The 27,801-nt window shown below is 39.7% G+C and overlaps 1 protein-coding gene across 1 annotated transcript in view; it reads right to left on the bottom strand.

Annotated features, from left to right (window-relative positions):
- Positions 1-27,361, bottom strand: part of ROCK1 (Rho associated coiled-coil containing protein kinase 1) — a 132,028-nt gene extending 104,667 nt beyond the window's left edge. Inside the window, 1 exon segment of the mRNA XM_043964625.1 lies at positions 26,737-27,361. Coding sequence (XP_043820560.1) covers positions 26,737-26,829 — 93 coding nt within the window. The 5' untranslated portion in view covers positions 26,830-27,361.
- Positions 27,362-27,801: the final 440 nt, after the last annotated feature.

The following is a 27,801-nucleotide window of genomic DNA, read 5'->3' on the forward strand; positions in this document are numbered from 1 at the left end:
CATTATTTCACTTCCCCATAACAACTCTTCCAAACCTTTTCCACCCTTCCTCGAAACGCCCCACAACTTCCACTCACTCTTCACTCTCTCAGCTGAAAACTGAGTACCTCATTTTACAGAAAAAGCTGAGGCCATTTGCAGTGAGCTACACCTCTTCTCCCTGTGTCCTCAACGTCATATGGCTTTTCTACCACTATTCCTCCTTCACTTTTGTATGAATGATGAGGTAGTTTTCCTCTTTACCAAGGCTAACCCCTCTTCAAGTGACCCCATTCCCATCCTTCCCCTTCAGTAAATTACTCTTCTATCATAGCCAATCTCTCACTTATCTTCAAACTTTTCATCTACTGACTGCTTCCCTTGCTGCCTACAAAAACGTGCCCATGTCTCCTCCAACTTCAAAAATCTTTTATTTGGTGCTTCCATCCCTGCTAACTAATGTCCTATATCTCTTCTGCCCCTTGGTGGCAAAACACCTTGAATCCATCTATGATAGGTTCCTCCACTTTCTCTCCTCTCACTTTCTTTTCAACTCCTTACAATCTGGCTTCCAACCTCACCAATCCACCCTAACTGCTCCCTCTAAGTTACTAAAGATCTCTTAGTTGCCAAATCAATGGCTTTTTATCTATCTTCTTCTTCCTCAACCCCTCTGCAGCCTCTGACATTTCCTCTTTTCTCTACGTTTTCAGGACACCACTCTTTCCTGGTTCTCCTCCTACCTGACTGCTCCTACTCACTTTCCTTTGCTCTCTTCTCTTGTTCTCTTCCCCCCCCCACCCCTCCCAGGGCAATGAGGGTTAAGTGACTTGCCCAGAGTCACAACAGTAGTGTCAAGTGTCTGAGGTAGGATTTGAACTCAGGTCCTCCTGAATCCAGAGCAGGTGCTTTATCCACTGCGCCATCAGCTGTCCCACCCTCTTCTCTTCTACCTCTATACTGATTCACTGGCTGATCTCAACAGCTCCCAGTGGATTTTATTGCCATCTCTATGCTAATGATTCTCAAATCTACTATCCTGCTGACCTCCAATCTCACATCTCTAAGTGCCTTTCAGACATCTCAAACTGGATGCTCAGTAGACATCTTAATTCAACACAGCCAAAAACTGAACTCATTATCTTTGCCCCAAATCTTCCTCACTTCCTACCGTCCCTATTACTATAAAGGACATCCTCCTCCTCCCAGTTCCCTCAGTCTCTCAACCTATAAGTTATCTTGGACTCTTCACTATCTCTCACCACCCCCACCCCCCATATCCAATCTGTTGCCAAGGCCTTTGATTCAAACCTTTGCAACATCTCTTGAATACACCCTCTTTTCTTTTTTAAATTAATGGTATTTTTTCCCAGTTATGTGTAAAGATAGTTTTCAACATTCTTTTTTTTTTTTTTTGCAGGGGCATGAGGTTAAATGACTTGCCAGGGTCACACAGCTAGCTAAGTGTCAGTGTCTAAGGCTGGATTTGAACTCAGGTCCTCCTGAATCCAAGGCCAGTGCTTTATGGCCACTGTGCCCACCTAGCTGCCCCTCAACATTCGTTTTACAAGATTTTGAGTTCCATATTTTTCCTCCCTCCTCCCTCCCCTTCCCCCATCCCTAGACAGCAAGCAATCTGATATAAGTTATATGTGCACAATCAATACACACTCTTTCTCCTCTAAGTTCTGGTGCAAGGTTTCACCATCTCATGCCTGCACTACTGCAACGACTGATAGATCTGTCTCAAGTCTTACCACTCCAAACTGTTCTCCATTCAGTCACTACTAAAATGCTTTCCTAAAGCATAAGCCTGACCATGTCACCTCCCTCCCACCCCCCCATTCAATAAACTCCAGTGGCTCCCTATTGCATCCAATGATAAATATCAATCCTCTGCTTGGCATTCAAAGCCCTTCATAGCCTAGTCTCACACATACCTTTTCAGTCATCTATACCTTACTCCCACTGTGAATTCTTCAGTTTAGTGACACTGGCTCTCCTTGCTATTGACAAAGCAACTACTTTCAGCATCTTGCCCCCATCTCTTTGCTATGGGCCAACTGCCTCTGATGCCTGGATTGCTCTCCCTTCTTTATCTCTGCCTATTGGCTTCTCTGGCTTCCTTTAAGTCTCAACTAAAATCTCACCTTCTATATAAACCTTTCCCAGCCCCTCTTAATTCTAACACCCGTATATAGCTTTTTTGTATATGTTTGTTTTGTCTTCCCTATTAGATTATGAGCTCCTGAGGGCAAGAGACCGTCTTTTGCCTCTAAACTCCTCAGAGTTTTAGTGCAGTGCCAGGCACATAGTAGGTACCTAACAAATGTTTACTGCTTGACTGGCATTGGTATGTTGGGTCTTTTTTAGAAAAGTTTACTGATATATCTTTTTATGCCACAGTCATTTCCTGATATTATTTCTTCCCTACCTCCCTTACTACCAATAGACTTACCTACCTTGGATAGCAAAAACATAATATCGAGTTAAAGAACTCAGGCACAAATCATATTTCAGCCAAACTAGGCACTTAATGTTGTCTTAGAAATCAGGCTTGTTCTATATACTTGGTTTATACCTTCTACTCCACCTCTTAACCTATTGAATTCTATGAATTCTTTCAAGAATTCAAACCACTTTTTCCAGAAACCTTCCTACAAAGCACTTTATTTTCAACGTCTTTAATACACTGACATTCATTTTTTCCTTAATGTCATTGAGAGCCATCTTCCCTCATAACAGATATAGTCAAGCAAAACAATTCAACAAGTTGCCATGTCTGAAACTGTCTGTAGAGTTATTCACTGAATAAGAGTTCTTATGTCTTTCAATGTTGCTTTCCTTTTACATCAGATGGCTTGCAAATTCCCAAGTGCTGCCTGAACCATATTAAAATATAACTGGAAAATGTTAAACAAAATAAAGATACAACATAGATAGTTTTCTAAGTCAATATGCAGCCTACAAGGATTCTTTCTATTACATCCCATAGCTTTCCATTATTGTAGCCACTGTTATGAACTGCTCTAGTTCTCATTTCATTCTACATTAGAAGCTTTTTTTTCTTTCTTTCTTTTCTTGCTTGCTTTTTTTTTTTGGTCAGGGCAATGAGGGTTAAGTGATATTCCCAGAGTCACACAGCTAGTTAAGTGTCAAGTGTCTGAGGCCAGATGTGAACTCAGGTCCTTCTGATTCCAGGGCCAGTGATTTATCTACTGGGTCACCTAGCTTCCCCTGCATTAGAAGCTTTAAGGTTATGGTTAGAGGTCAGAGCCTAGGGTTAACATAACCTAACCTGTGCTTCTTTGCACAGGTGGGCAACCATGGGTGAAATACTACATGTAACAAAAGATTTTTCAACATGCTGATTATTTTTTCCATACTCTTTTTTTACTCTTTATTAAAAGAATAGCGTATGGGAAGGGATGGAGGAGAGATGCAAAGGGAAATGTAGGTGATATTAAAAAAGAAGCTATCAATAAAGTGGCTTCCTCCCCAGTCACCAGCCTGGTTCTCTTCTAGTTCTTTATTTTGTGGCCTTTACTATTCAAGACAAGTATGTCTCTTTGAACTTATTTGAGCAAATGGTATAAACCTAATTTCTGGCCAAACTACTTCCAGGTTTCCCACCAATAATTTCCTGTCAACAGAGGTTCTCCCCCATTCCACCCCCAAGTAATGTTTGTTCTCAGATTTATGGTGGCATTGAGTTCAATTGTTTGTACTTCCTTTTCTGGTCTCTCATTTTTTACCCTTACAAACTATCAAACAGCTTTGATAAATATTGATTATGAGATATGAAAAGTGTAAAGAGGTCCTTTAAATCAAGAACCAGGATATAACATAGGCAAAAGGCCTCTTATTCTCTTTCCTGGGATCAATAGATAGCATATGTCAGAAAATAGAACTTGAACTGCAGTCCCGCCTTATTCAGGCCAGTTCTAGTCCCCCCAGCACATGAGTGCCAAACCTTATTGATCAGGACCCCACAGTATCTCTCCTCTGTCTCTGTTAGTCGGGAACTAAGTACTGGAATGATAGCATTATCTTTTTCATCTCATGACCTGTATGACCAACAATCAAAAATATTATTCACTCAATTAACTTCTTGTTTCATACTCAGTTTCTCCCTAGTCAGATATAAAGATATATAATTACCACTATTTGCCAAAAGCCAAAAGTGTATTCATCAGTAAGGTAGTGATACACACAAGCCTACTTTATAAAACAGAACAGCACATAAGATTGGTCCTTGCCTTTTTCAGTCATTAGATGGATTTTGGACCTACAAACTTCCTACCCATTGTTAAAATACTATAATAGAATGCCTGCCCCATTAAAAAGAATGACAAGTAAATTACCACCTGTAAACATTTTGCTAAAAAAAAAATGAATATGTAAGGAAGTACACTAATTATGACCTTAGTCTGTAAAGAAAACATGAACCCTTAAAGTTATGAAAAAAAGAAACACATAAACTTGAGCATCAGAATGTTATGAGAATTAAAAGGGAATTTAATACAAGCTTCTAAAAAATATTTATTAAATAGCCAACATTTAAAACAGTATTTACAGACCCTGGATATATTTTCATACTTTTTCTCCTGCCTAGTCTACTTTCCTTAATCTTTATTTCTTCTCAAACAATTAATAATGGCACTTATTTAAAAACACACTACTGTGGAATGTGGGATATTCAGCAATTTCTTTTTTTAAAAAGGCTACTGTACAGTCTTCAGTAATATGAACACAACACTTAGCATTTCCTTATGTGAAGAAAACCTACTCAATTGTAATTAAGTAAAACTCCTCACACTGGATGCATATGACACCAACAACAAAGTGAACTTATCAAAAAGAAAAAACTGAACAACTTCCTTTGTTTATTAAAGATTTCTATATGCGGTTCCTTTGGATTAAAAATATTTCTAGATTAATGTGACTCAAGAGATTAATGAATGGCCTGATTCATGTCTCATCCATTCTTCTAAACTGCTCCTCCATACACCCACAGAGTTGTTTATAGAGCAAGAGTGCCTATTTGTTGAATTTGAATTGATATCAGAGTGTAAAGAAGGGAGTGACACATTAACTAAATCCTTAGGCTCTGAACTACAAACAGGTTAGACCTACTACCCACCCAAATAACACCAAGGTCCCTAATAATATTGTATATTAGAAAAGCCATAAAAGAATCAGCTGTCCTAGGTTCTAACCCTAGCCTCTACCTCTGGCCTCAGTTTCCTCATCTGCAAAAAAAATTAAAATAAAATAAAATATCTGTTCTGCTTTCCCTGAAGAGACAGAATGATACAGTGGGAAGAATATTGAACTGGGAATCAGAAGACCTAGAGCTGGGTACTCTAAGATTTACTGACTGTATAACTTTGGACATGTCAATTGACCTCCATAAATCTCAATTCCCTTATTTGTAAAATGTGAGCATGACATTACTGGCACAATCTACTTCACAGCATCATAATAAAAAAAAAGTTCTTTATAAACCTCAAATAACTATATAAATGTTATCTAGTAGTAAATTTAACACCCTCAATGGGAAAATATCATCAAAGGACATGATATATATACAGGAAGGCATTTTACATACTATAAAGTTCTATTACAACTATCAGGTTGCATTGTTTCTCATTAAACCCGAACTCCCAGCACAGAATAGGTTTTCAAGAAATCCTTCCCAAATTAAAATGAAACTCAAAATTCTTCAGCTGTCACTCCCATCCAATAAGTCCTGTCTAAATGCAACCCAATTTTTAGCTACATAAGCCAACATGGGATATGTGTTTCTTAAGAACAATTTTCTACACACACACACACACACACACACACACACACACACACACACACACACACACCACCCCCACCACCACCCCCACCACCTCCCCTAGGATTTCAGGGTTTTTGCTTTCTGCACATGACAACCATCAACATTACCATATATTAAAAAAAACAAACCATTGCAGAGTGAATTACTATAACATATAACTTGCTTTTTAGTAGATAACAATGCAACATGTTGGTTCCAAAGCATACTACTGTTTGTTTGTGTTGTTTTCTAAAGTCTGTTCTCTTCTGTGCATTAGGGAAAAAAAAGTTTCAGTGACATTCTCTTCTTTTCTTCATTATTTTTTGGCATCTCTTTCACAACTCCCCCCCCCCCACAAGGATTCCCTTGTAACTAAAAAACTAAAAAAGTCAAGCAAGACTCATCCAGTGTTAACCTATCTGCTGACTTCCAGCCTCACATCCCTCACTGTCTATTCACTCGACATCTCAAACTAGATGTCCCATAACGTGTCCAACAATTCCAAAATTGAATTCATGATCTTTTCCCTGAAATCTTCCACTCTTCCTAACTTCTCTATTACCATCCAAGGTATTACCATTCTCCTAATCACCCAGGCTCATGTCAGAGGTGTCACCTTCAACTCTCTCTCACCCTGACCCCACGAGGCCTGCCATTTTAAATTTTTATCTGTAGAAATGTCTTTCCAATACTGCCACCTTCTCTCCTCTGACACTGCTATGACTATTGCAATAGCCTGCTAGTGGTTACCCTGCCACAAGTCCCTCCCCACTCCAGTTCAACTTTTAGCCACCAAAGTGATTTTCCTAAAGTTTGGGTCTACCATGTTACTCCTACACACATACACACACACACACACACACACACACACACACACACACACACACTCAATTCCAGTGGCTCCCCATCATCTCTAGGATCAAATATAAAATGCTATTTGGCATTCAATGTTCTTTGTAACCTTCCCCCCTTCCCCACCCTTCTGGTCTTTTTATAACTGACACCATCCTCCCCCAGACCAAGTATTCAGTGATTCAATAATACTAGTTAATCTCCTCAATATTTTTCTTTTTTTGCGGGGTAATGAAGGTTAAGTGATTGTCCAGGGTCACACAACTACTAAGTGTCAGGTGTATGAGGTGGGATTTGAAATCAGGTCCTCCTGAATCCAGGACCAGTGCTTTATCCACCACGCCACCTAGCTACCCCCTCCTCAATATTTTTCAAACAAGACATCTCTTGGCTCCAGGCATTTTCACTGGCTATGCCTCCACGACAAGAATATTTTTTCCCTCAGCTAGCTAATACAATGCACAGAATGTTGAGCCTGGAATTAGGAAGATGAGTTCAGGTCTCACCTCAAACATTTACTAGCTGTGTGACCCTAGGCAAGTAATTTAAGCTCTGTCTGCCTCAGTTTCCTCAACTATAAAATGGGGATAATAACAGCACCTGTCTGATGGGGTTGTTCTGAGAATCAAATGAAAAAATATTTGTAAAGTGCTTGACACATAGTAGATTTTATATAAATCTTTATTCCTTTCCCTTCCCCTTCCCTTCCATCTTCTTCACTACTTCCTGGATTTCTAGTTTCCTTCAAGCATCAGCTAAAATTACACCTTCTACAAGAAGCCTTTCCCAATCCTTCTTAATATAAAGGACTTCCTGCTGTTCATTATTTTGAGTTTATTCAGATATTTGTACAGGGTAGGCCAGAAGTCATGAAGGGGTTTCAATATTTAATAACTTTTATTTTTTGTTTTAAACTTACAATACTATAGCATCATATATAGTACAGTAAATAAATGTGTGTGTGTGTGTATATATGAAATAAATAAAACATTTTCAAAAAGTTATTGAACAATCAGACCCCTTTGTAACTTTTGGCCCACCCTACATGGTTGTTTACATCTTGTCTCCATTAGACTCTATACTCCTTCAGAGCAGGGACTGTCTTTTGCCTTTGACTTTCTTTGTGTCCCCAGTGCTTAGCATAGTGCCTTCCACAAAGCAGGGCACTTTGTTGTTCAGTGTCCAACTCTTCATGACCCCATTTGGGATTTTCTTGGCAAAGATAATGGAGTGGTTGGCCATTTCCTTTTTCCAACTCATTTTACAGATGAGGAAACCTAGGCAAACAAGGTTAAGTGACTTGCCCGAGGTCACACAGCTAGTGTCTGAGGCTGGTTTTGAACTCAGGTCCTCCTAACTCCAGTGCCTCACAGTTGGAACAGATTGGAATGATGCCACCTACTGGAGACTTGCTGTGGGAAAGCTCCGCCATGAGGAAAATGCCTCAGAGGGCAAGGACATGTGGCTTTTCCTTGGCATCAGGAAATGATGCTTGCTCATGGGTGCTGCCTATCAAGGCTACCAGCCAATCAACTTGAGGAGCCTCCTATTTTCTGGGAGGAGACAGGAAGGAGGAAAGAGAGCTCTGGCTTTTTTGGGTTCCTGATTTGATGGTGGTGGTGGTGGCAGAGGACTTCAAAGGAAATTTGAGGAAAGATAGGAATGCCAGGCTGTTGGAATTCTGTTCTCAATCTTTTTCTTTCTATTTTTTAATAAACCCTTAAAAACCTAAACTCGTTTTATCAGTGATTTTAGTCAGTTTCCCCCAAAACTGGGGGAACAGATTAGAATCCACATTTAGAATCTTAAATTACAGAGTTTGGCTGACCACGAAGAGGAAAAGCAGATCCTCGATCTTCTGATCAAGTTTGGTAAGAATTTTTTTTTTCTTTTCCTTCCTTATTTGCACATGTGCCTATCTCTTTAAATTGGGTTTCTCCTTAACAGCTAAGTATCTAGGTTGAGTATATATTTTAACCCTTAAGTACTCTTAGCCTCCTATTTTCAAGCCTTGCTCCCTTTTACAAAATGGACTGGGAATTGTGGAACCAAAGAGGACTATGCCTCTTCCCCTGGCTTTTCACCAGGACTGACCTTCTGTTTAAGTTTGGTCCTTATGAATTCGAATGTTCTATTCCTATTTTAATTTTAATTTTAACTTTTACTTTTCTTTGTGTCATAGTGTGGAAATTTTTGAATTACAAAAAGGGGGTGGAAGATACATTTTATATCATTCATGGCAGTGGCCATGTCCAAAAATGTATATATCTCATTCTACACCTCCAGTCCATCAACTTTTTGTCATTAGGTGGGGAAGCACGCTTTATCATGGGTCTTCTGGAGATTTGGTTGATCACTGAATGATCAAAATTCTTAAGTCTTCAAAGTTGTTTTTCTTTACAGTTTATTCTCCTAGTTCTGCAAACATCAGAGGACAGAACTTTCTGAGGTGCTTATTAAATGTTCTGTACAACCATACAATGTTAACTGCCCAGCAGTTTTTGTCATGATTTCTTGCCCAAACTTCATTTTAGTTTTTTTTTTGTTTTGGGATTTTTTGCAGGACAATGGAGGTTAAGTGACTTACCCAGGGTCACACAGCTAGTAAGTGTCAAGTGTCTACGGCCATATTTGAACTCAGGTACTCCTGAATCCAGGGCCAGTGCTTTATCCACTGCGCCACCTAGCTGCCCCCCACAAACTTCATTTTTATATTATGATCAGATGAAAGAGGAATCTCTTGTACAAGAAAATATCATACTAAATGCTATGTAACTTATTTTATGCAGACAAGTGGAACCACTTGCCACAATGAAGTTTCAAAAAGGGAAAACTTAATTTGCTACTAATTTCAAATATGTCCAAAGATATCAAACCACATGACTACCATAGGAGGCTACATCTCTGGCTGAGTGATTCTTAAAACTGTCCACAATTCAACAATCCTGAAGATTCCCACAAGCCCTATTTTAAAAAAAAATCCAAAAAAGAAACAACTCTATAAGAAGCTAAGTCTCCAGTCAAATCAAGGAGGGAAATGATATGAGGCAGGCTAAAAACATGCAGTTCCCAAAACGGTAGTAAAGAAACACGAGATGAGAAAGCTTGGTATTGACAAAAGATTTACAAATAGTTATTAATGTTCTACTTAGCAAGAAAATAGAAAATTTTCCAAATGCAAGTTACAGGAATATAATCACAAACCCTACACAGATAAGAAGAATAACTGCCTTTAGCTACATCACAGGTAAGTTGTGAGTATATATGTGAAAACTTCCGGTGTGCTAATGTATTCTACTTGATTAAATTCTGATTGATTATTTGTTGCAGGACAGGAACAGTTAGTGGGTACTGGTAGTGATGTAAAAAAAGAAAAGGGCATTTAAAAAATTTAAGATATATAGAAAAATAACACAAAGTTCAAAAGGGACCACAAGCAAGGAGATTTTGTTAAAATCTAAAGTACCCTTTTATTAAAAGGCAAGAACAACAAGCAGAAGTCCAGTTTCATAAACCATCCTTTTTTTTTACTCTTTATAAACTGAAATGTTTCAGTTTACTGATGATTGTTAATTTTATAACAAAAAAAAAGGAACAAAAATATATATGTGAAAGAACTTGAGAGTTCTCAGTTGAGAAGACCTTGTCTAAGTGGGTATTATTAAAGAAGAATTTTGTTCATAAATAAATAGGGGTGTGACAAATTCTTACCTTCAGAGTTTTTGTATTTTCTAAAAATTTCTCCATCCCTTGAGAAAAAAAGTATCACTATCAAAACAGTGTAAGGGTCAGGTTTTTCTGTTTTGGGGTTTGTTTGGTTTTTGGCTCCGCCTTTTCTGGTATCTAAGGCTTACCATCTACCTATTAATCTTCCCAAAAAGGGGAAAAAAACCTTCCTATTTTTATCTACTTAGTAATGGTATTTCCCTATTTTTAACATTTTTTTAAAAAATCCCCAGCCCCCAAAAAGTATCTTCCTAAAGTACAGCTTGATTCAGTAGACAGGAAACAGTCAGCAATAGGGGAAAAAACCAAGGGCCTATGATTTAAGCTGTATTTGAATCCAAGCTTTGCCATTACTTCAATGTAACCTTGAGTAGGTCGATTAACTTTCTGAACTTCAGTTTCCATATATATAAAATGAAAGTTGTGCTAAATTGTTTCTAGAGTTTATTTTTCCAGTCCTAACAACATAAGAATCTAAAAATGTACACCCAAAATATTTTTTCACTGACAAATCAAACAACACAAAAATGGAAGCCAGTTCAGCAGTCAACAAGACAAATTAAGAGTGGAAAGAGACTACAGGTGAGGAAACTAGTTAGGTATCTATAACAGTAGTCCAGGTATATAGTCATAAGGGTGTGAACAAGAGCTGATGGCAAGAGAAATAGGAAAGGAAAGATACAGGAGATGTTATGAAGGATAAACCAACACAGTAGGGCTTGGTGATATGATTTGGGAAGCAACAGACAAGGATGAATTAGATGATTCTAAGATTTCATGGGTTGGTTAAGAAGAAAGTTTAAAGTACTCTTTAATAAACAGGAATTCAGAGGGGTACTAGAAGATAAATTCCAACCAAACTAGCTTACTCTCTATTCTACAAACTCAGCCCATACTTTCTGACACATCCTCTGAAGCCTTTGTTCACACACCTCAAAATTCACCACCTCTTGAATTTACTCATTCTTCAAGAGCCAATTCAAATGCCACCTTCTCCAATGAAGTGTCCTTGTTCTCACTTTCCTTCTGGTTAAAAATTCTTTCTAAACTCAGAACTCTCAATAATTTGGACTCATAAATTTATTTCTATTTTATAACTATCTACATAGTTCTTCCTTAGCTCTCCAATTAGATGGTAAGTTCCTTGAAGATAAAGTGGTTTATTTATCTTTGCATCTTCCCCAGTGACTAAGAATTTTATATATGTTGAGTTGAATCCAACAGAATTGTTTCAGATATAAATAATTTGAAGCAAGAGAAGATGATCCAAACAGAAATATCTACTAAGTAGTCATAAATACAAGACTGGATAAAGGCAAGACAGAACAAGACTTCAGATAATATTGAGAATCATCCAAACAAGAGCTGCTGAGGTTACAAGAATCAATTCAATGTAACGTTTATCAAATAGACTACTATATGTGAAGCACCATGGTAGGCAACAGATAAAGAGATAAAAAAATGACACGATCACTGCTCTCAAAGAGTTTGTTATCCAGAAAAGAATGATTATTTGTACACAAGTAATGGTAATACAAGTCAGAAAATGTGAACAAATATAAATATGTACACAAATAATCTTAAAGGAACACCTTCGACTTGGTGGAATAATGGAAGACTTTATGGCAAAATTATATCCGAGCTGGCCCTGGAAGGAGGGAAAATGACAAAAGGGAAAGAATGGAGGCGCGAGGTGGGAGAGCAGAAAAGAACATTTCCAGAAGGGAAAAGTAAAGAATGGTGTGCAAAAGGTGCAGAGGGAAGGTTAAGTTCAAGAAACAATGACTAATCTAGTTTGATTGAAAAAGAGAAAATAGGAATATGTGAAGGAAGCCTGGAAAGGTAAATTGGAAGCAAGGTACAGATGATATGGGCCTTGAAGTCTTAGCTAAGCAACTTGTATTTTATTCAATAGAAACAATGGGAAATCACCAATCATTTTTTCATCAGGAAAGTGTCATCATCAGGGCAACAGAAAGATGGCTTTAAGTAGAAGAGTGAAGCATGGATAATAGAGAGACCAGAAATAAGGACACCAAATAAGAAGGCATTATTACTGATGGGAGTGACACAGGCACTAAACCAGGATGGTATGAGTGGGAAAAATGAGGTAAAATGGCAGAGACACTGTCAAAGGAAGACAGTTATGACTCTTGGTAACTGACCAAATGCAGGGGAGGGTGGTATGCAAAAGACAAGAGAGTAAAGAATGACCTTCAACAAATACCTGGCACCTGCTAAGTATAAGTCACCATAATAGGCAATATTGGAGGATATACAAAGGATTTGGTAAAGAAAGTTTAAAGAGCTAAAAGTGAAGCCCAGACAGGAATGAAGACATGACTGGCCAAGGCACTTTCCTTAAATTGAAAGTTCTGAAAAGAACTAATCAAAGGAAGAGGCCACAGAGGAGTCGTCAAATTCCATGTTGAAAGGGACACTGGTCACACTCTCTCCCAGCTTCAGGGTGTGTGTGTGTGTGTGTGTGTGTGTGTGTGTGTGTGTGTGTGTGTGTGTGTGTGTGTGTGTACACCCTATAGAATGAGTATAGTACTATGTGTCCGGCATACCTCACAGGAATGTTGTGCATATCCAAAGAGTTCAAGTGAAAGTACTCTGAAAATTATTGAACATGTGGATCAGGAGACAGATCATCAGAATAGGAAGTGGGCCAGTCATGTGAGAATAATAGATAATAGCTAGACAGCTACACTGGTGCCCATGAAATGTTAAATGATCTAGAACAAGACTTCTTAAACTTTTTTGTGTCATGGACCCCTTTGGCAGTCTGGGGAAGCCTAGGGACCCCTTCTCAGAATAATGTTTTTAAATGTTTAAAATAAAATACATAGAAACCATAAAAAATACAAAGGAAACCAACTATACTGAAATGTAGTTAACAAAATATTTTTCAAAAACAACTTCACAAACCACAGGTTAAGAATTCCTGATCTTAAAAGGACTCCAGAACACTGGGTGGGTTTCCTGATAGACTCATGGGAAGAACACTGAATGCGCATCATGCAACATAAGAAGTACCCACACTGATGTGATCCACATCACATCCACAATATCCACAGAAGCATGAAGTATGTAAATGGAAAGCATTATTATTCATTAACATAAAAAACAATGTTCCAGGTTGCAGTGGATAAAGCACCGGCCCTGGATTTAGGAGGACCTGAGTTCAAATCCCACCTCAGACACTTGACACTTTAGCTGTGTGACCCTGGGCAAGTCACTTAACCCTCATTGCCCCACCCAAAAAAACAAACAAAAAAAAAACCAATGTTCCAAAATTTTCTTTTTAGGGGGCAGCTAGGTGGCACAGTGGATAAAGCAATAGCCCTGGATTCAGGAGGACCTGAGTTCCAATTTGGCCTCAAACATTGACACTTACTAGCTGTGTGACTCTGGCCAAGTCACTTAATCCTCAATGCCCCACCAAAAAAAAAGAAAGAAAAGAAACGAAAGAAAGATATTCATATTTCTGTTTTAAATCTCAGGAATTCAAAATATGTAAGGTCATAAAGGAAAATAAAACTATCTCTGCAAGCTAAAAAAACCTGTAAATGATTGTACTTCTAACTTTCATTGATTATCAATTAATGCCACCTCAAAAGTACATACTGTGTTATACATATTAAAGTTGTTTTTCTGATCCATTCTAACCTTCATTATGTGCATATGTAATATGAACCTATTTCTATTATTGTCACCTCCCCTCCTCACTCAATAAATTCCAGTGACTTCCTACAGCCTCCAGGATCAAATATAAAATCCTCTATTTCGCCATCAAAGCTCTTCATAATTTGGCCCCTTCCTACCTTTCCTGTCTTTTACATCTCACTCCCCTCATGTACTCTGCAAACAGTGACCCTTGCACAATACACTGCATCTCCTATCTCTGTGCCTTTTGACAGGTTGACCTCCATGTCTCAAAGACTTTCCCTCCTCACCTCTGCCTCCTGGCTTCCTTCAAGACCCACCTTTTGCAAACAAAGCTTTTCCAGTCCTCTTTAATCTTAGCACCTTCCCTCTGAGACTACTCCTAATGTATTCTGAATACATCTTTTGTTTATACATAGTTGCTAACATGTTGTTTCCCATTAGACTGCGAGCTCCATGGGGTAGCTAAGCGGTGCAGGGGATAGAGTGCAGGGCCTGGAGTCAGGAAGACTGTCTTCTTAAATTCAAATCTGGCCTTAAACACTTAGTAGCTGTGTGATCAAGTCCCTTAGCCCTTTTTACCTCAGTTTCCTCATCTGTCAATTTGCTGTTGTTGTTTGTCCTTCATTCTTGAAGAAGACCAATGACATCAAGAAGGTGATAAAATGTCAAAACACTCCACTATCTGCCAAGAAAACCCCAAATTGGGTCATGAAGAGTTGGACCCAACTGAAAACATCTGAACAACCAAATCCTTAGGAGGAAGAATGATTTTTTGCTTTTCTCTGAGGACAGTGCCTGGCAGATTTATTAAGTACTTAACAAATTATTTATTAAGTACTTATTTATTAAGTACTTAACAAATTTATTAAGTACTTAACAAATTCAAGCTGACTTAACTGACACGGATGATGAAGCTATCATGTATACTGTTCTTTTGGTTCTGTTTATCACTGCTCTTTATCACTTCATATAATTCTCCCATACTGTTTCAAATCTTTACATTTGGTTCTTATGGTACCTTAATATTCCATACAAGTATTGTTGTTTCCATTTAACAAATAAGGAAGCTGAAGCTTGGAAAGTGATTTGCCCAGAGTCACACAGTTAGTGCTGTTACCAAACTCAAGCCCAGAACCTTCCTTCCCTGACTTTGAGTCCTTCTGCTACACCACTACTGCCTGTTCAGGGAATTCACAAAAACCAACAGGGAAGAGTCTGAGCCAAGGAAGGGACACAGAAGGAATCAGAAAAATGGAAGGCCAACAATGATTGGCCTAATTTTGATATTTGTGTGTCAGTATGTCAGTAATGGGTTTTGAGTAATTGTTCAGTTCAATTTATCAAACATTTGTTAAGCAACACCTGTATTCAGAACATGAAAATAAACAAGATACAAAATTTGGACAGGATACAAATTAAACCACGTATAAAATTTGGGTAGGAATGTCCCTATTCTCAAAAAACCTATACTCTAGAAAAGGCTACAACATGTGAAGAAATAATAATGAAAAGTAATACACGATAAGAGCATGAGATAAGTACAATGGGCTATGTGAAGCCTGAGGAACAAAAGGTCATTACCAACTGGAGGTGAGGAAGGGGGAAAGAAAATCAAAGAAAGCCTCATGGAGGAGAAGTCATTTGAATTGGACTTGGAAAAATTAGTAGGAATTTGGGGGAGGAGGGGGGTCCAGATACAGAGAACAACATAAACAAAGGCCTGCAGGTGAGATGGCATGGAACAAGTAGGGGGTAAGAATATTACCATTTTGCTGAAATATAGATAGCAGTATGAAATTAGATTGAAAAGAGTGGCACCAGATTGTAAAAGGTTTTGAATGCCTGGCATAAGTAAAATGCCTTGATTCAGTAGGCATTAGGGAGCCAGTGAAGATTTCTGAGCAGATTACATGACCTTTTGCCCCACAAAAGCAGTCTGAGATGGAAAAAATTTCAGAAACATTCAGAAAAACATTTTGAGAAATGTTGTTCATCAAAGCAGTATACGATACTTTAACAAACTTTTTTTTTTGCCCATCTAAATGCATGGAGAGGAAGAGGTAACCAGTATAAAATGTGTAGCAGTAAAAGGCATTGTGTTGCTGCAAAGAACAGGAACAAAAATTCCCTTCATAGTGTCTCTACCATTTGTTCCTTTCTTCACTTTCCCATAACTCTATTGCTATTCCATTTAGACTTATTGCAATAACTTAACTCATTTCCTGACCTTTAGCCCCTTTCCATCTTGTTCCATAATGCAAATGCAACCCAGATTCAATTTGCAAAACATTTGTTTCATGTCTAATGGTAGTCATAAAAAGTAGACCTATTTGTGATGGGGCCACCCACCCTCTAGCATCCACTTGTTTCTGGGAGATTTTTCCTCTTTCGTGTCAATAGCTAGCACCATTTGCTAAATTTTAGCTTCTACCATTTCTACCCATTTTCCTCAGTTGTCCTCCCAGGATTACTGTGGGTGGGGACCTTCCAACCATCAATTTCTTCATTCTCCCTCTTTTGCCCCTACTTTCCCAAAGCATCATGCAAAGTTGGTGTTTTTTAAAGATTTACTACAAAGCACGAAAGGTAGAAAGGTGGAGGGAACCCTGAGTATAGTATCAGATAAAAGGATTTACTCATTCCTCAAGGTTTTTATGGTTTAATCCTATTTCTAAACAACAACTACATAAGCTAGACACTTTATTAGCCTCTCCTCTCTGGCAGGCAACATCCTTGATGTTAATTCAATTCCAACTACTTTGCTATGGATTTGGATGGCAAGGCTATTTCTTAGGCTTCTTAAATATACTCTCCGACATGGACATTTCAGGATTTTAAGACAGCACCTCTCTCAAGAAGTTAATTTCACAACATTAAAGCACCCATAACATGCTAGCCACATTTTTCCTAATTTGGTCATTCACAGGTATCTCAACCTAGTGGAGAGGTTCTTAACTTTTTCTTTTGTCTTGGAGTTGGCAGTCTGGTGAAGTCTAAGGACTCCTCAAAATAATGTTTTTAACTGTATAAAGTAAATACATAGGATTGCAAAGAGAACCAATTATACCAAAATAGTTATAAAAAAATTTTTTTTAAAGTTCACAGACTACAAGTTAAGAACCCCCGTCCTAGAGTCTAATCTGTCAACTATGGACTCAAGCAAGAGGGAACCTAGACCAGGGCTTCTTAAACTTTTTCTTCTCTTTCTTCTCTCTTTCTCTTCAACCCTTTTTCACCAGAGAAATTTTTACACAACCCTGGGTATATAAATATATAAAATAGGTATACAAATCAAACATTTATTGCCAAAGTTTTCATGACTCCCACATTCAGCTACATAACCCCATATTGGGCCACAGCCCATAGTTTAAGAAGCTTTGTCCTAGACCCCCTCATCTCCAAATGAGTAAGGTTCCCAGCCTGGGTCCCAAAACTAACCTGCCTCTCAGACTTCAGGCATTCTCAACCTTCTCACTCCTTATCTAAGGATCTCCCACTCCAAACCTTAAAATTTCTCTATATCTACATTCATCCTGCCTCAAGAAAAAATAATGGCATCTGGCATAGGTGTTTTTCAATTTGTAATGTGTGCTCCATACCTTCTCTAGTTTGAAACGTCTTTTCCTCTTTCCAAGGCTAACCATTTCCCACCAACTCTTTCAAGCTCTTGCTCTTATAATAATCTTTCACACACATTTATGTAGAGACTTCTGCTCAGATATCTCATTTCTTACCTGGCTGCACCACCTTAGGACTTCTCTGAATTACCCTGAATCAGGTTCTTCCCCCCATTCTCTCCTTTTCAGCTTTCTTTTTGTTTCTGTCTTCCTCCATTAGACTGTAAGCTCCTTGAGGGAGAGGGCTTTCTTTTTCTGTTTGGCCAGTGCATGGCACAGAGTAAGCACTTAATAAATGTTTACTGACTTGATTTGACTCCTATATCTTTAGTTCCTCTTTCTTCATTATCTCCTCGTGCTCCATCTACAAACACCCTCAAATCATATTTTGATCCCTAAAGCCCTCCAGTAACCTTGGAATCTGTTCCACCTCTTATCTTCCTTTCATCATTTCATCTTTCAAACTCATTATCTACATTCCCTACCTCCATTTTCTTCATCACTTCTTAACTCCCTACAATCTAGCATCTAACACAAGATTGATAATGACCTCTTGATAATGAAACAGCTTTTTCATGATTCTCATCTTCCTTGACCTTTTGGTGAGGCTACCCTCTCCTGGTCTTCCTACTTCTCTAATCATCCTGTCTCTTCTAACATCCTGCCAAAAGTAGACATGTTCTTTTCTCAGACATTTTTCCTCTCCACCCTCTTTCTTGAAGATCTTATCCACACAGTGCTCCAGTTTTCACTTCTACATATATGACACATAAACAGTCATCTCTAGCCTTGTCCTGTTACTCAGTAATCTAGAATTTCCAATTGTCTGCAAGATATATCTCATCATAGAGAATAATATGAAATGCAAAATGGATGCTTTCTATTACATTAAATTAAAAAGTTTATGCACAAACAGAAGCAATGCATCCAAAATTAGAAGGGAGACAGAAAACTGGGAAACAATTTTTATAGCCAGTATTTCTGATAAAGGCCTCATTTCTAAAATATATCAAGAACTAAATCACATTTATAAGAATCCAAATCATTCCCCAATTGAGAAATGGTCGAAGGATATGAACAGGCAGTTTTCTGATGAAGAAATCAAAGCTATCTATTGCCATATGAAAAAATACTCTAAATCACTATTGATTAGAGAGACGCAAATTAAAATATCTCTGAGGTACCACCTGACACCTATCAGATTGGCTAATATGACAACAAAGGAAAATAAATGCTGGAGCTGTGGAAAAATTGGAACACTAATGCATTGTTGGTGGAGCTGTGAACTGATCCAACCATTCTGGAGAGCAGTTTGGAACTATGCCCAAAGAGATATAAAGCTTTGCATACCCTTTGACCCAGCAATACCACTATTGGGACTTTTTTCAAAAGAGATCATAAAAAAGGGAAAAAAGGACCCACATGTACAAAAATATTTATAGCTGCTCTTTTTGTGGTGACAAGGAATTGGAAATTGAGGGGATGCCCATCAACTGGGGAATGGCTGAACAAGTTGTGGTATATGAATGTAATGGAATACTATTGTGCTGTAAGAAACGATGAGCAGGTGGATTTCAAAGAAACCTGGAAGGACTTGCATGAACTGATGATGAGTGAGATGAGCAGAACCAGGAGAACGTTGTACACAGTATCAACAACACTGTGTGTTGATCAACTGTGATAAACTTGATTCTTCTCAGCAATACAATGGTCGAAGATAGTTCCAAACGACTCATTGAAAATGCTCTCCAAATCCAGGAAAAAAAAAAAAGAACTGTTGAATCTGGATGCAGATCGAACCATACTATTTCTATTGGGTTTTTTTGTTGTTACTTTTCTTTTTTGAAGTTTTTCCTTTTTCCTGATTCTTCTCTTATTACATGACTAATGCAGAAATATGCTTAATGTGACTGTACATATATGACCTATATCAGATTACTTGCTGTCTTGGGGGGGGAGGGATGGAGAAAAATTTGAAACTAGAAATCTTATAAAAACAAATGTTAAAAATTATCTCTAAATGTAACTGGAAAATAAAAAATATTTATATGGGATTAACCAATAATAGCACCTATCTACCAAGGTTGTTGTGAGGATCAATGAGAGTATATTTGTAAAGCACTTAGCACAATGCCTGGGACATAGTAAGATCTATGTAAAGTTAGTTATTACTGTTAATAATAATCTCTAATTTTTTCATAAAAAAAGATATATCTCATCAGTCAAGTCAGGCAATAAGCTTTTATTAATCACCACTATGTGCTAGGCACTATGCTAAGCCCTGATAATACAAGGATGGGCAAAAAGCAGTCCCTATCCTGGAGGAGCTAAAAATCTAATGGAGAAACAATATGCAAATATGTACAAACAAGCTAAATACAAGATAAAGAGGGAATAATCAAAGAGGGAAGATGCTAGAATTAAGAGGGATTGAGTAGGACAGGCTTCTTGAAGGAAGTCAGGAGGTAGAGATGAGAAAGAATAGGGGGCAACCAAAGAAAATCCCTGAAACGGTATGTCTTGTTTTGAGAACAAGAAGGAGGCTACTGTCACTAGATCAAAGAGTAGTGGGGAAGGTGGGGTTGGGGTGAAGGGCTAAGATGTAAGACTAGAAAGGTGAGGGGAGAAAGGGAGGTTATGAACAATTTTGAATGCCAAAACAGAGGATTTGTATTTGAGTCTAAAAGTGATAGGAAGTCAATGAAGTTTGAGTAGAAGGTCAGTACTTTAAGAAAAACACTGTGACAGACAAATAGAGGATAGACTAGAGTGGAGAGAGACTTGTGGTAAGCACACCAACCAGCTGGCTATTGAAATTACTATTGTAGTAGTTTAGGTGTGAGGTGATGAGGCCCTACAAGATGGCAGTAATGTCAGAGAAGAGAAGGGGACAACTTCCAGAGGTGTTGCAAAGGTAAAATTAAACAGGTCTTGGGAGACAGACTGACATGGGGAGGAGAGAAATAGTGAGGACTAGAAAATGACATCTAGATTGAGACCCTGGGGGACCTGGGTCCCAAGTTTGAAGTTTGAAAAGGAGAAGGGTTTAAGGGGAAAGATAATGAGTTTAGTTTCAGACATGCTGAGTTTAAGATGTCTTCTGGACATCCCAGTTTGAGATATCTGAAAGGCAGCTGGAGATGCAAGCCCAGAGATCATCAAAGAGGTTAGGACTGGATAAGCAGATTTGAGAATTATTAGCATAGAGACAATAATTAAATCCATGGGATCCCATAGTTACTGGTTGTGACATGGATGAAGAACCAGCAAAGGAGACTAAAGAACAGTAAAATATATAGGAAGAGAAATAGAAGAGAGTCGTGTCCCAAAAGACTAGAGAAAAGAGAATATCAGGAAGAAGGTGATCAACAGTGTCAAAGGTCCATCGGGTTTGACAAGTGAGAGATCATTGGTAACTCTGGGGAGAGCCATTTTGGTTAAGTGATGAGGTTGGAAGCCAGATTATAGAGAGTTAAGAAGTTAGAGAAGAGGAAAGAGAGGAAAGAGAAGGTTTTTTTCAAGTTTCGCCACAAAGGACAAAATGACAATTAATTGGGGATGGAAGGATCAAGTGAAAGTTTTTTGAAGATAGGGGAAATATGAGCTTGTTTGTAGGCAATAGGGAAGCAGCCAGTAGACAGAGAGAGATCACAAATAAGTGAAAGATTAGGGACCATAGAGCAGGCAATGTGGTAGAGGGGACGAAATGAAATGAGAATAGTTGTGCAGGGAGAGAGGTCTGCCTTGGCAAGGAGTAGAGATGGGATGAAGGATGAGATAGTGGTAGAAGGCATTTGAGTGATATGATGAGGAAGAGAACAGAAGAAGGAGAATCTCAACAAATGGCCTCATTTTTTAGTAAAGTATGAAGAGCAAGGTTCTCAGCTGAGAAGGTGGGGGGAGGAGAAGCAAAGGGAGGTTTGAGGAAGAATGAAATGGTTCAGAAGAGTTTCTATGGAGAATGAAATAGTGTCAATAAGGGAGGTATAGAAGAACTGCCTAGCTGATTTGAGAGCCCAGTTGAGATTATGTAACATTTGTGTAGTGGACACTGTTTGGCAACTCATAATTCAAATATCCCAAACTGAACCCTTCAAATCTTTCCAGAAAAAAAAGTCCTTCTCTTTTTCTGAACTTTTCAATTTCTGTTGATGACAAAATCATTTTCTCTCAGTCACTTAAATTTGAAACCATTTTTGATATCTGCAGCTCCTTTCACTTCTTAAGTTAAGTGAATAGGTCCCATCAAATTTAGATTCCCCAGTCTGTGTTAGTTCTCTCTTTATTACTAACTTCAGCATGCTAGTTTCAGTCCTCATTAGCTCTTGCCTGGATTATTACAACAGCCTAACTAGTCTCCTTTCCTCAAGCTTCTTCCCCTCTAATTCATGAACATAATGAAGCCACAGAAATCATCCTAATGAAAGTAACTCTGATGTCATTCCCCTAATCACAAACAATGGCTCCCCACTGACCACTGAATTAAAGTCCTAAACAAGACTCTACTTAAGACCCTTCATAATTTGGCAGCAACCTACCTTTCTAGTCTGGTGTTCCACTAGTCCTGTATTATATTTTCTAATAGAGATCTTTTTCTAACCTCATGCTTTTATGCCATTTCAACTGCCTGGAATACCACCACTAGCCCAACCCCCAAATTTATAAGATCCTTAAGGTTATGGTCAGCTTCAGTCTTTGTATCTCCTACAGTACACACAGTAGTAGTTCAACTCAACTGAAATATTTATTAAGTTTCTACTACATAAAAGGTACAATTCTAGGGGTAGCTAGATGGTGCAGTGGATAGAGCACTGGCCCTGGACTCAGGAGGACCTGAGTTCAAATCCAGCCTCAGACACTTAACACTTACTAGCCATGTGACCCTGGGCAAGTCACTTAACCCCAATTGCCTCACCAAAAGAAAGAAAAGGTACAATTCTATATATTAAAGATGCAAAGACAAGAATCAAGCAGGCCCTTTCTTCATGGTGTTTGCATTCTATGGGGTGATACACCACTCACACAGACAATACAATGCGTTTTCAAGAGGGAACGTAATAACCACTAGAGGATGCAGCAGAATTAGGAAAGGTATAAGAACTAAGCCTAGAAGAAAACTATGAGGTATAGAAGCAAAAGACTATATTTTAGGCCTTTGCAAAGGCAAAGAAACAGGAGATGGAATGTCAAGTTTTGGGGAACAGATGGTAGGGCAATTTGGATGAAACAGAAGATATGAAGAAGCATAATATAAAGAAAGTCTGGAAAGAGAGGTGGGAGTTAGATTTTAAAGGGCTTCAATTAGCCAGTAGTTTGCATTTTGTCCTAAAGACAAAAGGAAGTTCAATAAAATGTTTACTGATTGAAGTGGGCTGACATCTAAAACCATTTGGGTGATTTTACTCATTTACAGGAAAAAAAATCACTGTCTTTGGACCCAGAGGACCGAGGTTCAAATCTCATCTCTGGAGCTTTTTATTTGTGTAGAACCTCGGCAAGTCACTGAAGTTCCTCACCTGTTTCCGTTCCTTCTTCATTCCACCCCTGAAAAGGACCAATGACATCAGTGATGTCTTGATTCAAGCACAAATTGGATTTAAGTGAGGCAGAGTTGCACAACGTTGGCAACCTCATTCTCTCTTCCAGGGTTACTGAAGCCCAGTAGTGGCAGGACAAAAGTCAAGACAAAGGAGATGCAGTGGATTACCTTGGTTTCTTTGATGTCTGACCAAGCAAGCTCTAAGTGCTCCACAACACCTGCTTCAGCTGCCTTCATGGTCGTTGGAATAGTGTTCTCATTCACCCATTCTGCCAGGGGAAGTTTTCACATACTTGGAGTAGACATCCTCCTAAATCATGGATGGGTTTTCGGCCTGTTACCCTCAACTTGGTTTAGCCCTTCTGTCCAAAAAGTGTTACCAGTATGTGACCCCGGGCAGCTAGGTGGCGCAGTGGATAAAGCACCGACCCTGGACTCAGGAGGACCTGAGTTCAAATCCAGCCTCAGACACTTGATACTAGCTGTGTGACCCTGGACAGGTCACTTAACCCTCACTGCCCCACCAAAAAAACAAAAACAAAAAAACCAGTATGTGACTCCTTCCCGTGCTACAGCTTCAGGAGCCATAGGTGAGATTTAAGTGCCAGAGAGACACCAAAGATGAATGAGCAACCCTGAAAAAGTTTCAGCAAGCCCTCACACCAGAGGAGCTAGTACTCCATGAACACCTCCCATACACCCTTCCTCATCTGTAAAACCAGGAGGAAAGAATAAATGACCTTTAAGGTCCCTCCAGTTTAAAATCTAAATTGTGTGGTCAACTTAAATTTAGCACCAGCCAGTCTTTGGGCATTAAGCATTTATTAAAGCATACCAAGTATTCATGCAGAATTCAGAAAGTTAAGAAAAGGCCTATCTAGCCTGAGGTAGGCCAGAAAGCAAGTGTATGATCCTGGTCCTATGTGATATTTCAGGTCCCTCCTAGCTCTGGATTTATGACCCTACATTCCTCCTTCCTCTCCACCTATAAGAGGGTCTAAGTCCAACTTCCTTTATTAAATTTTGTTTGACCACTCCAACCTACAGTGATTTCACTCTCCCCAGGATTAATACAGCACTTATTTTCCATGAAGCCTTCCCAGATTTCCTCCTCAAAAATGATGACAGCCCTCACAGCACTTTGATGGCACCTCTTCTGCACCTTATGCCCTATTTTGTATCAGTGTTCATGTCTCACCTTCCCTACTACATGCTAAGAATAAAGGGCAGGGCAGCTAGGTAGCGCAGTGGATAGAGCACCGGCCCTGGATTCAGGAGTACCTGAGTTCAAATCCGACCTCAGACACTTGACACTTACTAGCTGTGTGACCCTGGGCAAGTCACTTAACCCCAATTGCCTCACTAAAAAAAAAAAAAAAAAAAAGAATAAAGGGCAGGGTCAGAGGCCCCTCCCAACTCTAAATTGATCCTATGCTCTTTGTGCATCCCTCAGCTTTTAACAAAATAGGCTTTAAGGGTGTATTAAATATATGCCCCTCCTTTGGCACATCACATTGCTGGTCAACTTTTCATTTATATTGTCTCCCCCATTAGGTCAAAAGCTCTTTAAAGTGAGAAAACTTGTCTTATCATTTTGTTTTTCCCTAGAGGAATCAAAAATCAACAATTCTTGATTGATTGAATTCACCCATATAAGGAATATTACAGAGGGATTATTTTTCATCTTAAGGACCTTTCCAGGTCTAAGAGATATACTTGAGAAAGGAGAAATTACCACTAGAAATACAACATATAAAGTATAGGAGGAAAACAAACTGACTTAAAATGGATTTCAAGAACACAGTAGTCACAAGTGTAGAAGAGAAAAAGTTCTTTAAATTAGGCCAAAATACAACTGTAACCTGTCTATAAATACTGTTTCACAGAATGAGTCAAAAGAGTTAAAAAAAAAAGATGAAAAAGTGGAAGCAACAGATATTTTAAAAATTTCTTAAATTTTACACATGCAAGGCCTGGAATATTTTTATTTTAAGTGCTCAATATATGTTTGATTATCAAGAGGAAGCATCTTTCTAATCCCTTTCAACACTCCTCCTAAGCAAAACTCCTAAGTTTCATAAAGCAAAATAACCACCTCCATATTTTTTAAATGTTACATCTGTTAGCATGGGCAAGACATTTCTCTGTCTAAAGCACTACTCCCAATAGTTTCAGCATTGCATAGAGATCCCAAATTAAGAAACGATGAAGACCTAAGTTTCTTACTGATAGAAGGGTTTTTCAGCTTCCTGGTAACCTATATTCAATTCTCAACAATGTTACATTAATTTTAAACTCCAATATAACCAGATGAAACTAAAATCCATGTTAATTTAAAAACTATTCGACATAGTTTTTGTCTTTTAAATAAGCATAACATTTAAAAATAGCATATTTCTCTGAATGGTCCAATGACTATATTTTTTAACTGCCTCAAATTCACTTAGCCCCAAATGGTAAGTTATAAACTGACCCTTGCATTCTTAACACTAATTCCCTGGAGATGCTGTGAAATCTTATCGGTACACATGCTCCCTGTGACTTCACTTTAAAGAGGAATTTATTTTAGTCCACCAAATTAAAATACTTTTACAACTTGGAAAAGCTTTATTAGAAACTGACTTATCAATAAAGCACACAGTCATTCTGTAGAAAACTGATAAAAGTCTAAAATTCTAAATTAGTTATAATTGTACACACTATCAGGGCCCATCACTGATTTCTGAAATTGGACTTTGGCTTTCACCGTAAAAAAAACCATAATGTGATTTAATACTAAAGTATCACAAGAAGTTATACCATGACTGCCGGTTTTTGTAATGCACAAAATTATTAGAAGACACTGAAATGTGCTGAAATAAAAACCAATTAAGTCGGTGGGAAGGGGAAGGGAAAAGCTAACCAACGCTCACACTACTCAGTATCGCAGAATGTGAGTCTTGGTTTTTTACACTTACTAGCCCAGCAAAGCAGTCACTCAGTCTCTCAAAAGTTAACTACATTTTGGCTAAAAGTCACTCTTCCAAATCTAATTTATCCTCCATGGCCACTTTCTAAGAGCTCTGCTACATCTGTTGAAAGGAGAAGTGTCTTCTTTCATACATAACTGTCTGACACTCATCAGGAAGATGACTTCCTAATAGAACCTCTATTTCCTAACTACCGGTCCATGCGTCTTAATGACAACTTTGACAAGAGAATGCCTTCTTCTATGATATTTGCAATAACAGTTCATAAGAATCCTAATAAATAAGTCGGACTTGAGGTTGTACACAACCGATCAGCCAGGGAGGGAGCTTCCCACACTCCCTCTGGATGAACCACAAGACTGGAATGGTACACCAAGACTCCCTAGGGATTTTTTTTTTTTAATCGCGGTCGAGATGCTTCCCGTTGAGTCTCAGGCACAGCAGCAGCTTTCCTTGGTAGTGCACTGCAGTCAAAGCCCCCAAGAGGAAATAAACTTAATCCCGAGCCGAGCAAAGCAAAACAAGGCGCGGCGCGGCCGAGCGGCCCCCACTTACCAGCAAACAATCCGAATTCACTTCCGACTTCGGGTCCCGCAGCAGGTTGTCGATTTTCTCAAACCGAGTCTCAAAACTGTCCCCAGCCGACATGGTGCTGCTGCTGCGGGGACAATCCCCTTCTACCAGCAGCTCTCGCGACGGAAAAATGCTCGGGGCTCACTTCCTCTGCAGACCGGGGGCTCGCCTCCTCGGCTTCGGCGTCCGGCCGGAGGGGCCGGAACCTCGGGGTCGCCCGGGCTCCCCCTTCACTGAGCGGCTTTCCGCTCTCCCGGCCGGGCTCCGGGGGCGACAGAGACCCGTGGCCGCGCCGAAGCCCACAGGCGCATCCCACCCCACAGCCCGCCCCGCCGCTGTCGCCACCGGCCTCGGCTTCCCGGGGAAAGGTGCTCGCGCCTAGCGGGCCCGGGCCCCAGGCGCTGCAGCCGCCTCCATGGAGGGTCGGCCCCCCCGCTCCGGGAAGGGCAAGAGGGGAAAGAGGGGGCGGGAGGGGCAGAGAAGAGCTTCCCGGGACTAGTCAAGGTGGGGGGGGAGGGGGCAGAGGTTGCTCTCCCAGCTGATGCTGCCGGCCCGCCGGAGGGGCCCGATCCGCTCCGATCCCAGGCACCGCGGGCAGGCAGGCTAACCCCGCATGCCCCGCTCCGCTCGGCCAGGTCCGACGTGCGGCTCCGCCTCGGTCAAGAGCAGCTCCCCGCGGGGCTGCCTCACTCGCCCATTTTGTCCACTCGCCGCCGCTGTTGTAGCTGTTGCCGCTGTTGCTGCTGCTGCTGCTGCTGCCGCCGCCGCCGCCGCCGAGGGGTCCGACGGGGCAGGGCGAGGCCGGTGTCCGTCCGAGGAGGCTGGAGGGAAGGAAGGAAGAAAGGAGACAGGGCAGGGGCAGACAGGCCGAAGAGTCCGGTCACGACGGCGACTGATTGGGGAGAGCGCCTGGGAGGGGCCGGTCAGCCGAAGTCCGGGTTGGGGCGGGGAGGGGGTGGTGGGAGGGGGTGGGAAAGGGAAGAGTGAGTTGCGGCAGCGAATGCCTCGGGGGGGCTAGAGGGACTAATATGTCCGCCTTCCTGTTCA

The sequence above is a fragment of the Dromiciops gliroides genome, chromosome 1 (genome assembly GCF_019393635.1).
Source record: "Dromiciops gliroides isolate mDroGli1 chromosome 1, mDroGli1.pri, whole genome shotgun sequence".
Taxonomy (NCBI): domain Eukaryota; kingdom Metazoa; phylum Chordata; class Mammalia; order Microbiotheria; family Microbiotheriidae; genus Dromiciops; species Dromiciops gliroides.